Source organism: Oncorhynchus keta, chromosome 10 (genome assembly GCF_023373465.1).
Source record: "Oncorhynchus keta strain PuntledgeMale-10-30-2019 chromosome 10, Oket_V2, whole genome shotgun sequence".
Lineage (NCBI taxonomy): Eukaryota > Metazoa > Chordata > Actinopteri > Salmoniformes > Salmonidae > Oncorhynchus > Oncorhynchus keta.
Genome location: NC_068430.1, coordinates 47219359 through 47234415, shown reverse-complemented (window position 1 = coordinate 47234415; position 15057 = coordinate 47219359). Strand labels below are relative to the sequence as shown.

The 15057-nt window shown below is 40.6% G+C and overlaps 1 protein-coding gene across 1 annotated transcript in view; it reads right to left on the bottom strand.

Moving 5' to 3' along the window:
- LOC118362792 (inter-alpha-trypsin inhibitor heavy chain H3-like) overlaps positions 1-15057 on the bottom strand; it is a 40326-nt gene that overhangs the window by 7845 nt on the left and 17424 nt on the right. The window contains exons 9-13 of the mRNA XM_035743410.2: positions 13497-13607; positions 10875-11056; positions 9505-9684; positions 9156-9277; positions 1136-1356 (exon numbers count right to left, since the gene is read on the bottom strand). Of these exons, the coding sequence (XP_035599303.1) occupies positions 1136-1356; positions 9156-9277; positions 9505-9684; positions 10875-11056; positions 13497-13607 (816 nt within the window). The remainder of the gene's footprint in view (positions 1-1135; positions 1357-9155; positions 9278-9504; positions 9685-10874; positions 11057-13496; positions 13608-15057) is intronic.

The following is a 15057-nucleotide window of genomic DNA, read 5'->3' as shown; positions in this document are numbered from 1 at the left end:
CTGGTAAACATAACATATATTTAAAGTTCATATACAGTTTATAATGTAAAGTTTATACTGTAGATTGACAGCCTTTGGTCTTTTATTTACACCATTGACTCACACCATACATTAAAACTTCTTAGGGTTGAGATCCCGGTAACGGGATCGATATGACAACAGCCAGTGAAAGTGCAGGGCGCCAATTCAAAACAACAGAAATCCCATAATTAAAATTCCTCAAACATACAAGTATTTCAAACCATTTTAAAGATACACTTCTTGTTAACTTTTTAGGGATAGGGGGCAGCATTTTCACTTTGGATGAATTGCGTGCCCATAGTAAACTGCCTCCTACTCTGTCACAGATGCTAATATATGCATATTATTATTACTATTGGATAGAAAACACTCTGAAGTTTCTAAAACTGTTTGAATTATGTCTGTGAGTATAACAGACCACTTACCTTTGATGATCTTCATCAGAATGCACTCCTAGGAATCCCAATTCCACAATAAATGTTAGTTTTGTTCGATAATGTCCATAATTTATGTCCAAATAGCATGTCAAACGTAGTATAGAAACAATCTTTAGGATATTTTTAAGATAAATCTTCAATAATGTTCCTACCAGAGAATTCCTCTGTCTTCAGAAATGCAATGGAACTCAAGCCAACTCTCACATGAACGAGCGTTACGAGCTCAAGGCATTTTGGCAGACCTCTGACTCATTCCCCGCAACATGACCAATATCCCACTGTATCTTCAATAGGGAATGAGTTGAAAAATGACAAACCTCAGATTTCCCACTTCCTGGTTGGATTTTCTTCTCAGGTTTTGCCTGCCATATGAGTTCTGTTATACTCACAGACATCATTCAAACAGTTTTAGAAACTTCAGAGTGTTTTCTATCCAAATGTACTAATACTATGCATATATTAGCAACTGGGACTGAGTAGCAGGCATTTTACTCTGGGCACCTTATTCATCCAAACTATGCAATACTGCCCCCAGCCAGAAAAAGTTAATTTCCACACTGTGTGTGTGTGGTGTGTGCGTGTGTGCATGCCTGCCTTCGTGTGTGTGTGTGTGTTTATGTGTTTACGTGTGTGTGTCTGTGTGTGTGTGTGGTGATGATGATGGTAGTTTTGCTCACTGTGGACTTGGTGGTTCAAGAAATGTAACGATGACCCGTAGTCGACTTGACTAGATTGTATCCGTTTCTTCCCCTCCTTGGGCTTGTGGGCCACCTGTGAGTCCTCTCCCTGGGGCTTGGTGACCACCATTGAGGTGAAAGGAGTCACAAAGCCGTACTTCAGACAAAGATCCAGGGCCTCCTTCTTCACCTTCTCCTTTGCCGTCCCACTCAACTGCACCCTGAAACAAACACACACAAACACAGGTATAATAACTGTATTTGCATAAAAAATGTACAAAATACGATTTTCAAAAAATTTAAAGAGATAATCCATTACCGAATGAAACTCTTGTTAATTTGGTGATAGTCTATGTTCTATGAGTTGGGTAAAACATGTATTTTCACTGTGATTTAACAGCTAAGATAATTGGTCCGTCAGTGAATTCAGGAAATTGCATTGTGCCACGTTCTCACAATAAGGTTCTTGTCAATGGAGATAGGGAGTAACACACATTTCATAATGCTTTTTAAAACATTACCTCTACTCCTGATTGCCATATCAGCCAATATATGGTATGGGCATACTTGTCTAGAACACATACATCCTTTTATATCGTCATGACAAGGTATGTATTTTGCTAAGATGTGGTCAAACTAAACAGTGGACCAAATATTCAACTCAGTTTTTCTTTCAATGTCCATCACGCAACGCAATTTTCTGTTCTCCCCCCTTGCCGTGTGTGTGTGTGTGTGTGTGTGTGTGTGTGTGTGTGTGTGTGTGTGTGTGTGTGTGTGTGTGTGTGTGTGTGTGTGTGTGTGTGTGTGTGTATTGGATGATGGTAAATTAACCAACGAATTTGAATACAATTTTACATGTTCATGAATTTGATCATATCGGGAGAGGACATTCAGAAAAAGTACGGGACTTGAACCTGCAAAACTTAATGCACTCTATCTGTAACAGATTCTAGTTATGGTAACAGAAGACTGTATTGAGATCGGGCTTTTCTTCAGTGAGAAAATATGCCAAATGTAGGCCCAGTTCCATCTCACTCCATATTTCAGATTTATACATCCGGTGAAACATCTGGCACCTTGTACTATCTTTGGTATTATTGTGTGTACATTAGCTACACTAGCTAGCTAGAAAGCATGCTCAGAGTGAAAGAGAGAGCATTGCATTGTGGGTTTTGTAGTCGACTTGAGCTGCATCAGATTTCCACAACGATTTTCACGTTGCTCTTAATAACCTTATTAAAATGACAAAATTAAACATTTGTTCACAAACAATATTGTTATCATATATTTGTGTTATTTAACACTGTAAAGCATAGGAATGAATGGTTTGGGTGTAATGAACTGGGAATGTTTACGTTTGTGCTTTTCTAATAACCAATTTCTGTGTTCATGTAAGTGACTGATTGAACGTGCCTGGGAGAATTCCTCACTGTAGTATCTGCAATTTGGCAGTACGCCCAGACCCTTGTTTTGAGAACGATATCTCAGTTTCAAGGTCTCAGCTTCGAGAGAAGAAAGCCTCGTGAGGTATTGGTCTGTCACATGCATGAACCAGTATTGGTCGGTCACATGAATGAAGCAAATGTTAATGATGACTTAATTATGAATAATGAATAATAATGAATAAGCTAAAACATGTCATTATTACTTTCTGTGTACGTACAGTGCCTTGCGAAAGTATTCGGCCCCCTTGAACTTTGCGACCTTTTGCCACATTTCAGGCTTCAAACATAAAGATATAAAACTGTATTTTTTTGTGAGGAATCAACAACAAGTGGGACACAATCATGAAGTGGAACGACATTTATTGGATATTTCAAACTTTTTTAACAAATCAAAAACTGAAAAATTGGGCGTGCAAAATTATTCAGCCCCCTTAAGTTAATACTTTGTCGCGCCACCTTTTGCTGCGATTACAGCTGTAAGTCGCTTGGGGTATGTCTCTATCAGTTTTGCACATCGAGAGACTGAATTTTTTTCCCATTCCTCCTTGCAAAACAGCTCGAGCTCAGTGAGGTTGGATGGAGAGCATTTGTGAACAGCAGTTTTCAGTTCTTTCCACAGATTCTCGATTGGATTCAGGTCTGGACTTTGACTTGGCCATTCTAACACCTGGATATGTTTATTTTTGAACCATTCCATTGTAGATTTTGCTTTATGTTTTGGATCATTGTCTTGTTGGAAGACAAATCTCCGTCCCAGTCTCAGGTCTTTTGCAGACTCCATCAGGTTTTCTTCCAGAATGGTCCTGTATTTGGCTCTATCCATCTTCCCATCAATTTTAACCATCTTCCCTGTCCCTGCTGAAGAAAAGCAGGCCCAAACCATGATGCTGCCACCACCATGTTTGACAGTGGGGATGGTGCGTTCAGGGTGATGAGCTGTGTTGCTTTTACGCCAAACATAACGTTTTGCATTGTTGCCAAAAAGTTCAATTTTGGTTTCATCTGACCAGAGCACCTTCTTCCACATGTTTGGTGTGTCTCCCAGGTGGCTTGTGGCAAACTTTAAACGACACTTTTTATGGATATCTTTAAGAAATGGCTTTCTTCTTGCCACTCTTCCATAAAGGCCAGATTTGTGCAATATAAGACTGATTGTTGTCTTATGGACAGAGTCTCCCACCTCAGCTGTAGATCTCTGCAGTTCATCCATGATCATGGGCCTCTTGGCTGCATCTCTGATCAGTCTTCTCCTTGTATGAGCTGAAAGTTTAGAGGGACGGCCAGGTCTTGGTAGATTTGCAGTGGTCTGATACTCCTTCCATTTCAATATTATCGCTTGCACAGTGCTCCTTGGGATGTTTAAAGCTTGGGAAATCTTTTTGTATCCAAATCCGGCTTTAAACTTCTTCACAACAGTATCTCGGTCCTGCCTGGTGTGTTCCTTGTTCTTCATGATGCTCTCTGCGCTTTTAACGGACCACTGAGACTATCACAGTGCAGGTGCATTTATACGGAGACTTGATTACACACAGGTGGATTGTATTTATCATCATTAGTCATTTAGGTCAACATTGGATCATTCAGAGATCCTCACTGAACTTCTGGAGAGAGTTTGCTACACTGAAAGTAAAGGGGCTGAATAATTTTGCACGCCCAATTTTTCAGTTTTTGATTTGTTAAAAAAGTTTGAAATATCCAATAAATGTCGTTCCACTTCATGATTGTGTCCCACTTGTTGTTGATTCCTCACAAAAAATACAGTTTTATATCTTTATGTTTGAAGCCTGAAATGTGGCAAAAGGTCGCAAAGTTCAAGGGGGCCGAATACTTTCGCAAGGCACTGTATATAAGAGAACTAATGAGACTTCTCTGTTGGAGCTCCTGATCGACATGTGTACATGGTGCATTGAGTTGGTTAGAACCTCTCCAGCGCATTGAGAATAAAGGAAGATTCATAAAAATTTACTTTGAGTGTCCCTGTGTAGAATTTCCACGACGGGTGTATTATTCCTTTCAATTTAATTTAAAGAAATATCATCTCTATTATTCTCTGAATAATGTCCAATGATTAAATGTATGAATCTGAAACATATTGATTGATTTACTTGTTACTTTTACTATCTTCATTTTTGGCCAAAATAACAGGCGTTTTGGTAGTGACATCATTGTTTCGGTTGTGACCTGGCATATACAGTGCCTTCGGAAAGTACTCAGATCCCTTGACTTTTTCCACATTTTGTTACGTTACAGCCTTATTCTAAAATTGATTAAATAAATAAAAATCCTCAGCAATCTATACACAGTATACCATAATGACAAAGCGAAAACAGAAATGTTTGCAAAAAAATGAAATATGTATATATATATATATATCTTATTTACATCCAGTTGAAATCGTAAGTTTCTTGTTAAAAAACTATAGTTTTGGCAAGTCGGTTAGGACATCTACTTTGTGCATGATGCAAGTCATTTTTCCAACAATTGTTTACAGGCAGATTATTTCACTTATAATTCACTGTATCACAATTCCAGTGGGTCAGAAGTTTGCATACACTAAGTTGACGATGCCTTTAAACAGCTTGAAAAATTCCAGAAAAATATGTAATGGATTTAGAAGCTTCTAATAGGCTTATTGACATCATTTGAGTCAATTGGAGGTGTACCTGTTGATGTATTTCAAGGCCTACCTTCAACCTCATTGCATCATTGGGAAAATCAAAAGAAATCAGCCAATACCTCAGAAAAATATGCCTGAAGGTATCACATTCATCTGTATCAACAATAGCACGCAAGTATAAACACCATCATACAGCTCAGGAAGGAGACACATTCTGTCTCCTAGATATGAACATACTTTGGTGCGAAAAGTGCAAATCAATCCCAGAACAACAGCAAAGGACCATGTGAAGACGCTGGAGGAAACAGCTAAAAAAGTATCCATATCCACAGTAAAACGAGTCATATATCGACAAAACCTGAAAGGCAGCTCAGCAAGGAAGAAGTCACTGCTCCAATCCCACCATAAAAAAGACAGACTATGGTTTGCAACTGCACACATGGGGACAAAGATCGTACTTTTTGGAGAAATGTCCTCTGGTCTGATGAAACAAAAATAGAACTGTTTGGCCATAATGACCATCGTTATGTTTGGAGGAAAACGGGGGAGGCTTGCAAGCCGAAGAACACCATCCAAACCATGAAGCATGGGGGTGGCATCATCATGTTGTGGGAATTCTTTGCTGCAGGAGGGACTGGTGCACTTCACAAAATAGATGGCATCATGAGGTAGGAAAATTATATGGATATATTGAAGCAACATCTCAAGACATCAGTCAGGAAGTTAAAGCTTGGTCGCAAATGGGTCTTCCAAATGGACAATGACCCCAAGCAAAATGGCTTAAGGACAACAACGTCAAGGTATTGGAGTGGCCGTCACAAAGCCCTGACCTCAATCCGAAAGAACATTTGTGGGCAGAACTGAAAAAGCGTGTGCGAGCAAGGAGGCCTACAAACCTGACTGAGTTACACCAGCTCTGTCAGGAGGAATGGGCCAAAATTCACCCAATGTATTGCGGGAAGCTTGTGGAAGGCTACCTGAAACGTTTGACCCAAGTTAAACAATTTAAAGGCAATGCTACCAAATACTCATTGAGTGTATGTAAACTTCTGACCCACTGGGAATATGATGAAAGAAATAAAAGCTGAAATAATTCATTCTCTCTACTATTATTCTGACATTTCACAATCTTAAAATAAAGTGGTGATCCTAACTGACCTAAAACAGGATTTTTACTAGGATTAAATGTCAAGAATTGTGAAGTCTGAGTTTAATTGTATTTGTCTAAGGTATATGTAAACTTCCGACTTCAACTGTAAATATTCCGACCTTTTAGTATGACACTCAAAATGGAGCTCAGGTGCATCCTGTTTCAATTGATCATCCTTGAGATGTTTCTACAACTTGACTGGAGTCCACCTGTGGTAAATTCAATATTGGACATAATTTGGAAAGGCACACACCTGTCTATATAAGGTCCCACAGTTGACAGTGCATGTCATAGCAAAACCAAGGCCAAACAATTTCTGCTGCATTGAAGGTCCCCAAGAACACAGTGGCCTCCATCGTCCTTGAGATATTTCTACAACTTGATTGGAGTCCACCTGTGGTAAATTCAATTGATTGGACATCATTTGGTAAGGAAGAAGTTTGGTGGATTGGCCATCAAGGTGGATTGGCCAGACGGAAGCCACTCCTCAGTAAAAGGCAAACAACAGTCCTCTTGGAGTTTGCCAAAAGGCACCTAAAGGACTCTCAGACCATGAGAAACAAGATTCTCTGGTCTGATGAAACCAAAGCGGGTCGCGGATCTGTTAATGGTGGGTCGCGACCTGTCAGAGTAAATTGATACGGTCTGTTCAGGGCACTCTCTGCGTAGTAGCAGTGTTTCTGCTCAGTTTGGCAGCTGTGTGAGTGGGTGGAAAATGCGGTTTACCTGATCTTTTTTCCGCAGTATTCTTGAAGATCACTCCGTGACCCACACGCTGCAGTGCTGTTGTTTAGCAGCAGTTGATGCGCTGTCAGCCACTGCACCGGCTTGTCATCAAATGTACTCAAGCTAGCCACAGCAGGTTCTGACTGTGCTCAATTGTCATGAAACGCAAATACAGCAATGAGTTTTTCTCTCTTGGTTTAATACAAACTTTGAGAAATAATGAGGAGTGCCCACAATGTGTTTTGTGCAGTGAAGTGCTTAGTAAAGAGTCTCAAAACAAACTCATTCAAATGACAGGTCCTGACAAAACAGCCACAGCATGACGGTAAACCCAGGAAGTTATTTCAGAACAGGGCAGTATGCCTCTGGAAACAGTACTCCGACAGTGGTAAGTCAACAAGCAAGGCATTGTTGTCATTTTATAACAGGTAGAAATTTTATAATAAGCAGAAAAAGGGAGTGCTATCTCATAGTAGTCGATGTGGAGTTATTTTGAGGTAATATGTACACGTAGGGAGAGTTAAAGTGATTATGCATAGCGGTCTCCTGCCTGGCAGAGAAAGCAGTACAGATGTTCTGATCCAGTTTGGCACCATATAAAGTTACCTATGCGAGTCAGGGTTCTCAAATCTGGTATAGTTAAGAAACAAGTAAAGAAACAGACTCAATACTGAGCATAACCTCAGGGTTGCACTGTCAAAATGTCCAGAATAGACCTGCAGTCACACATCTCTCATTAGGAGTGTATGTATGTGTGTGTGTGTTTTGTGTGTGTGTGTGTGTGTGTGTGTGTGTGTGTGTGTGTGTGTGTGTGTGTGTGTGTGTGTGTGTGTGTGTGTGTGTGTGTGTGTGTGTGTGTGTGTGTGTGTGTGTGTGTGTGTGTGTGTGTGTGTGTGTGTGTGTGTGTGTGTGTGTGTGTGATCAATCAGTTTATTCCAGTTCAGAATAAAATGATTTATTGTATTTTAACAGCAACAGTTACAATCTATAATTTTCAACAATAATTTCTACAGTAAGATGTACAGTAGGCCTGATAATTTTTCATCTGTACTGTTACTTAAGGTTGTACTGAGCATGTGGGTGTGTTCTGTTACCAAATAGTTCAAAATTCTGACAGATATGCAAGTGTTTTAAGGGGGAAAATAAACATGAATAGCTATTTATATGGGTATTTATTTTAATTGTTATTTGTCTATGTTGCATTTGTTAATGGACATAAGTGCAATGAAATGTACCAATATGTACGTGTAGTTGTATGTTTTCGTAAGCTTGGGTCCCAGGAAAACACAGAATTTCTAATTTGAAAAAGGTTGAAGAACACCTGCTCTAGGATGTATTTGCTGCCAAAGGTGCTTCAACAAAGTACTGAGTGACTGAATACTTTACGTAAATATGATATTTCCATTTTTTTTATATACATTTGAAAAATGTCTACAAATCTATTTTTGAAGATGACTGATTACATATTTTATTAATTAAATGTTTGTTTGCTTTTGTAAACATTTCATGTTAAAATACATCACATAATTAATTTTAAACTTCACTCAATGTAACACTTTTGTATGAATTAAATATATGAATTAAATATTAGATATTAATATTAGAAATAATATTAGAAATATTGACAGGAATGGGGAAAAAGGTGCTTCTGCATTAATAAGCAGACCAAAGATGGTATTAACGATAAGTAATTTTAAAAAAACTGCACTCCTAAAAGACTATTTCAGACCATAGCCTGCTGAATTTGCTAGAATTTTATAGAATAGTTTTTTGTTGTCGGCACAAATGAAAATGTGGCACTGACTCGCCCATGAATGGATGTTTCAGCATTGTCTCAATGTGGAGCTTGGCATTTGACTTATGCTCGTGCAGTTACAAACCTGCTAGAGTTAGCAGCAGGCGGATGAACAATATCCACCATTGTAGTACAAATGAAGCCTGAGCTGGTGTGTGAAGCTAACTGAAGCTGGTTGGCTTTAGAAAACCCTGAGTAAATCTGGCTTGCTTTGTAGGATACCCCTCTTCATAGACACAGGTGCAAACATACCCAAACACAGACAATGTCATGCAAAGCAAACTCACTCTTTGTCCAGGAGCTGCTTTACAGTGAGGTAGGCCCACAGCCTCTGGATGTGGCTGTCAGAACTGGCTTCAATGGGCTCCTTCGTTGGTAATGTGTCAGAGTACATCACCCTATTGCTTTTCTGAAATAATCAAGACATCCTCACATCACAATACTAAACATTGACTTTATTGTATATACTGACATTTGACTGAGATGTCTCTAAAGTACTGATACGGAGCAATTTTTTTAATCAACATTTTGTATATTTAAAAAAAAACAAAAGAACATACTAAACAAAGAACAGGACAGTATGGAGTGATCTGACCTATGGACTTGTAAAGGGGGGTAGAGCAGAGGTGACCTCACCGATATGGCTATGACTTCTGCGGTAAACATCTCTATGTTGTTGTCGGGGATCTGTCCAGCCACCACGATCTCAGAGCCGTTGTAATACTGGCTGAAGTTGGTTTGGGTCAGGTTAGCCCCACCCAGATATACCATCTGCACGTCCGTCAATAGGGGTGTAGCCACCTCTTCATAAAAGCCCTGTCAATCGTACAGTACAGTAGCCATTAGTCCCACCCCCTGCTCCTCCTTGTTCCCTCCCAAGTCAACTACAGTCAGATAAATGGAAAACAACCGTTTAAGCCTATGAGATAGGATTTTATTACACTTTATTAAGGGTTCTATTTTCAACTGGCGGTAAAGGAGGTGAAAGTGTTAATTGCTAACATTAGTTAGCAATTTTGTCATGTAAAAACTGTCGCACTAGTATTCAATCCCTTTGTTATGGCCTAAATAAGACCAGGAGTAAACATCAAAGTCACATACGTTGCAGGGTAATAAAGATATGGGTAAAAATGTCTGACATTATATGGTGAAGTTATTAATTACACTGGATGGTGCCCTGACTCCTGACCCCTGGTGTGGCGGTAATACAGTCACCATAACAGCCCTACCTGTAAACTGTGTTTAGACATAGCATATTTAAAAACAAGTTGTTGTTTCGTTTTATTTGAATTTGATTCAAATGATTCACTCTGTCTTTTTAGCTCTTATCAATAATGAATTGAATCTTTCTCATTGACAACGTTTGTCCATGGCTCAGACGTGGTGCATTTTACACTAAGCCATTATCAGTGTGAATGTTAACAATATATTTCCATATTGAACCCATGTAATTACTGTTCAAAAACAAGTTCAATATATTTAGCAAATATGCGATAGGTCTACATTTGAGAATTTTGTTTCCGTAGGCTATTTAACAAACTTGCCTATAACGGACTAACAGTCTAGTTAGAGTTCATTACAATACATAAAAGACCGCAAATACAAAACTTGAAGCAACCACATACAGTATTTAGCCATGGGGCATGTTCTGATTGGCCAGTGAGGGATCAAGCCTCTACACACCTTCAACTTGTTTATTCATAAAAACCCAGCCTTTTCGTACCACCGCCAGCTACTGGGCTCATAATTCCGGTTGTGAAAATAGCAAAAATATTTCTGACACGCCTCCGAACTTATAGCACTACCACCAGGACTTAGATTAAAATTGCATTAGGTTTGTTAAAATAAAGCCTTAAAGGTTGGTTCAGCACTTTTGTATTCCAGCTAACGAAGCTCAGTTGGGAATTTTTTAAACTAGTTTTTGTTACAGGCTCAATTTTTTATGTTGAGATTTGTAAGAAAGAATTACAGTCCATTGCAGTGCCACACACTGTGTGTTACCTTACCTGCAACTGCAGAGCAGCATCAGAGTCTGTATATATTCTGCGTCCCACACCTCCGTTCTCCAGCGCCATCTTCTCCAGGAAGTCAAAGTTGACATCCATTCCAAAGCCGAGACAGTAAAGAGGGAATTTCTTACCAATAGCCTCCTTTATGTTCTCATGAATCTTTTCCAGGTTGGTCTCACCTGAGGAAAGTGAGATTGGCTTTCATTGTGTGTGTGTGTGTGTGTGTGTGTGTGTGTGTGTGTGTGTGTGTGTGTGTGTGTGTGTGTGTGTGTGTGTGTGTGTGTGTGTGTGTGTGTGTGTGTGTGTGTGTGTGTGTGTGTTTTGTTTAATTATCCTTGTGGGTACCAGAAGTCCTCACATGGATAGTAAAACAAAGACATTTTACCAGTCCCCACAAGGAGAAATGCTATTTTAGACTTATGGGTTAGGTCAGAGGTGGGCAAACTTTTTGACTCGCGGGCTACAATGGGTTCTAAAATTTGACAGAGGGGCCGGGCCAGGAGCATTTGGAGGGAGTGTTTGGGCCGGATATACTAAAGCATTAAATGTAGTGTGTGTAAACCTCATAGCACAGTAAGAACACTACAACCCAATTTATTAACTGTCTTTCAAATGTGAAAAATAGCCCTTATCAGTTAATAAATTTGTCTCAAGGAATATGCAAGATATGGCATTTACATACTATTTCGCAGATACTGGGAGGAGGAAATTTAAATAGATTAAAATAACATACGCACTGTGATTTATCAAGATTGCGTCTGTTTTTAATAAGTTTCAATCGAAGGTGCAAAGTTAAAGAAATCAACATTTATTGAAAAATGGAATCACTTTCAAGATTCAAAACATATTATTACACAACGAAATACTCAAGCTCAATAATATCTACTTGTGTTAAACTCCGCAAAATCATGGATGGATTGTCCTGACCGCGCGCTCTACAAACTCGCCACTGACGCCCTCGCCTTCACGCGCAAACAGTACACGTGTATAGTTGCCAAGCACACAGACATAGGCTGTATTAAATATCCTACCTGCAGCTGAAATTTTTAATTTAAATTAAGAGTGATGTGCGGCGTGTTAATTAAGCTACTGTACCGCTGCTGTGCGTAAATGCGCATTGCTCTTAATTAAAAGACGCACTTCCAAACTTTCCATATGCATTTTTTCATAACACAGCAGAAAAACTCACCATTTCAGTGAGAACAGTGTTGTTGGTCTCCCTTTTTTGCCAGTGCATCAAAGTCTGGAGTTAGTTTTGTTGTGGCAATTCTCAGGACAGATCTGAGGTGTTGGTCAGTTAACTTGGATCTGTGATGGGCTTTGTTGATTTTCATGACGCTAAACGTGAGCAGTAGCCGCCCGTTCTTGTGTTGACTGCTAGCATAGTTTGCATGCTTCGTGGCAAAGTGACGGCTGATATTGTACTCTTTGAAAACCGCAACAGCTTCTTGGCATATCAGACATACAGCCGTTGATCGGACTTCAGTGAAGAAGTATTTTGTTGTCCACTCCTTATTAAACACTCGGCATTCGCTGTCCACTTTCCTTCTCTTTGGTCCGCTCATTTTCACAGAAGGGCTTAATGGTGACGTGAAACGAAGTGAAAATTAAAGTGAAATAAAGAGAAATACGCGCCACTCCAACAACGGTCAATGTGTTTTGAGTGCGCCATCTATTGGGGAAATGTGGGCATTGCAGGGAAAGGGGAAAAAAGGAGGTTTTTACTATAATTTGGACAAGTTCGGCGGGCCGGATTAAAAAGCCTAACGGGCCGTATGTGGCCCGCGGGCCGTAGTTTGCCCATGTCTGGGTTAGGTCCTTCTCACCCCCCTTAAAAGATTTAGATGCACTATTGTAAAGTGGCTGTTCCACTGGATGTCATAAGGTGAATGCACCAATTTGTAAGTCGCTCTGGATAAGAGCGTCTGCTAAATGACTTAAATGTAAATGTAAATTAAATGTTAATGGTTACAATTGGGGTTAGGTTTAAAATTTGGGTTAGGGTTAGGGGTTTGGGGTTAAGGTTTTTTGTTTTGATAAAACATTTTACCTCCCTTTTTCTCCCAAATGTCATGATATCCAATATGTAGTTGCAGTCTTGTCCCATCGCTACAACTCCCGTACGGACTCAGGAGAGGCGAAGGTCGAGAGTCATGCGTCCTCCGAAACACAACCCTGCCAAGCCGCACTGCTTCTTGACACACTGCTCACTTAACCTGGAAGCCAGCCACACCAATGTGTCAGAGGAAACATCGTCCAACTGGTTACGGTCATTGTGCATGTTCCCCGGCCAGCCACAGGAGTCGCTAGAGCGCAATGGGACAAGGACATCCCAGCTGGCCAAACCCTCCCCTAACTCTGATGACACTGGGCCAATTGTGAGCCACCTCATGGGTCACCCAGTCACTGCTGCGACACAGCCCGGGATCGAACCCGGATCTGTAGTGACTTCTCTAGCACTATGATGCAGTGCCATAGACCGCTGTGACACTCGGGACACCCAAGGTTAGGCTTAGGGTTAAAGTTATGGTTAGGTTAAGGGTTAAGGAGGGTTAGGATGGGAATAAATGATTTGGTCCCCACAAGGATAGCAATACAAAACTGTGTGTGTGTGTGTACCTGTGGTTGGGTCTCCATCAGTGAGCAATATAAGAAGGGAGGCTGAGCCCTCTTGTGGGTGTCGGTTCAGCATGGCTGTGCCCTCCAACACAGCAGCATTGATGTCGGTGGCTAAGAAGAGAAGAGAGAGGAAAACACATTATGGATTAGCTGCTATTGTCACCAACTAGGCTGTAGTTCATATCTGCCATTACTTTACCCTGTGTGCCGTTTAAAGGGTTGGTGAGAGCATTTGTCATTTAAGCCCTTTATCTACTTAACCAATCAGATAAACTCATGGATACCATTTGAATGACTCATGCATGCTTGCTGTTCCAGTTTACTTCCAGTCATTGCGCTAGTTAGAATTGACTTGCGAAACTACCTTCAACATTCTTCATACTGGACACAGAGACAGAAAAATGGTATCCATGATTTCATCTGACTCATGAGTACACCTTGTCAAAATCTCACTATCCTTTTAAGTGCTACAAAATTATGCTATATCGTAACTGCTATGGAAATCTTTGAAAATAAGTAAGTAGGTAATGTGGTGCCTACTACGGGTCATACTAGGGTCACAAACGCACCGGTAGTCTTTGCCTGTGGATCTTCTCTTGACCACACAGAGTGGGTCAACTACCACTACGCTGTAGGCCTGGATTATTCCGTGGTATGAGCCTCTTTCCCAGTGAGCGGGACTCCCTCTTCCCATCCTAGGCTGAGTTAGCAGAGAAGCTCTAGGCTCCACTTTATTAACCCCGGTCACCCCTCTTGGTCTATCTCTGCCTGCCGGAGGTTAGCTCAGCCCTTCCTACTGTTAACACTTCAAGGGTAGTTTGTGTCACAGTATATTACGCGCGAGCTGGGGCTATTTTTGTGTACAACACCAACCTTTATTTAACTTGGCAAGTCAGTTAAGAACAAATTCTTCTTTACAATGACAGCCTACACCGGCCAAACCCGGACGACTCTGGGTCAATTGTGCGCCGCCCTGTGGGATACCCAATCACGGCCGGTTGTGAAACAGCCTGGACTCAAACCAGGGTGTCTGAAGTGACGCCTCAAGCACTGAGGTGCAGTGCGCCGCTGCGCCACTCGGGAGAAATCCTATATTTACTTATTGTCCGCTCTGCGCCATTGTCCGGCTAACTACGTGTCATCCCGCCTTTCACGCAACCACAGGGCTTTCTAGTGCCTTTCTAGTTTACCCTCCCGGGTAAGTCACACTCGCTGTCCCGGGTATAGGGTTTCAGCTAAGACTAATTTCTTGAAATCATTTATTAGATGAAAGTTTGTCCTTACTCACTTCGTCTGAGTAACGACAAACTATAGATATCCAGTGCTCCTTTTGTGTCTTTTACACAGTTACCCCCTGTGGTTTCCTGTTCGAGGCCACGATATGGTCTGGGGACATCTAAGGTGAACACCCTGAGCCTGTATTTGTTACAACGCTACTCTTCTTCTTCAGCATTTTATTCAATTAGCAATTTAACCACTTAATGTAAACCAGTAACACTTCTCTTTTGGTTCCACAGTTTCACAAATGATGGATTTCATAGTTTTTTTATATGGCAATTAT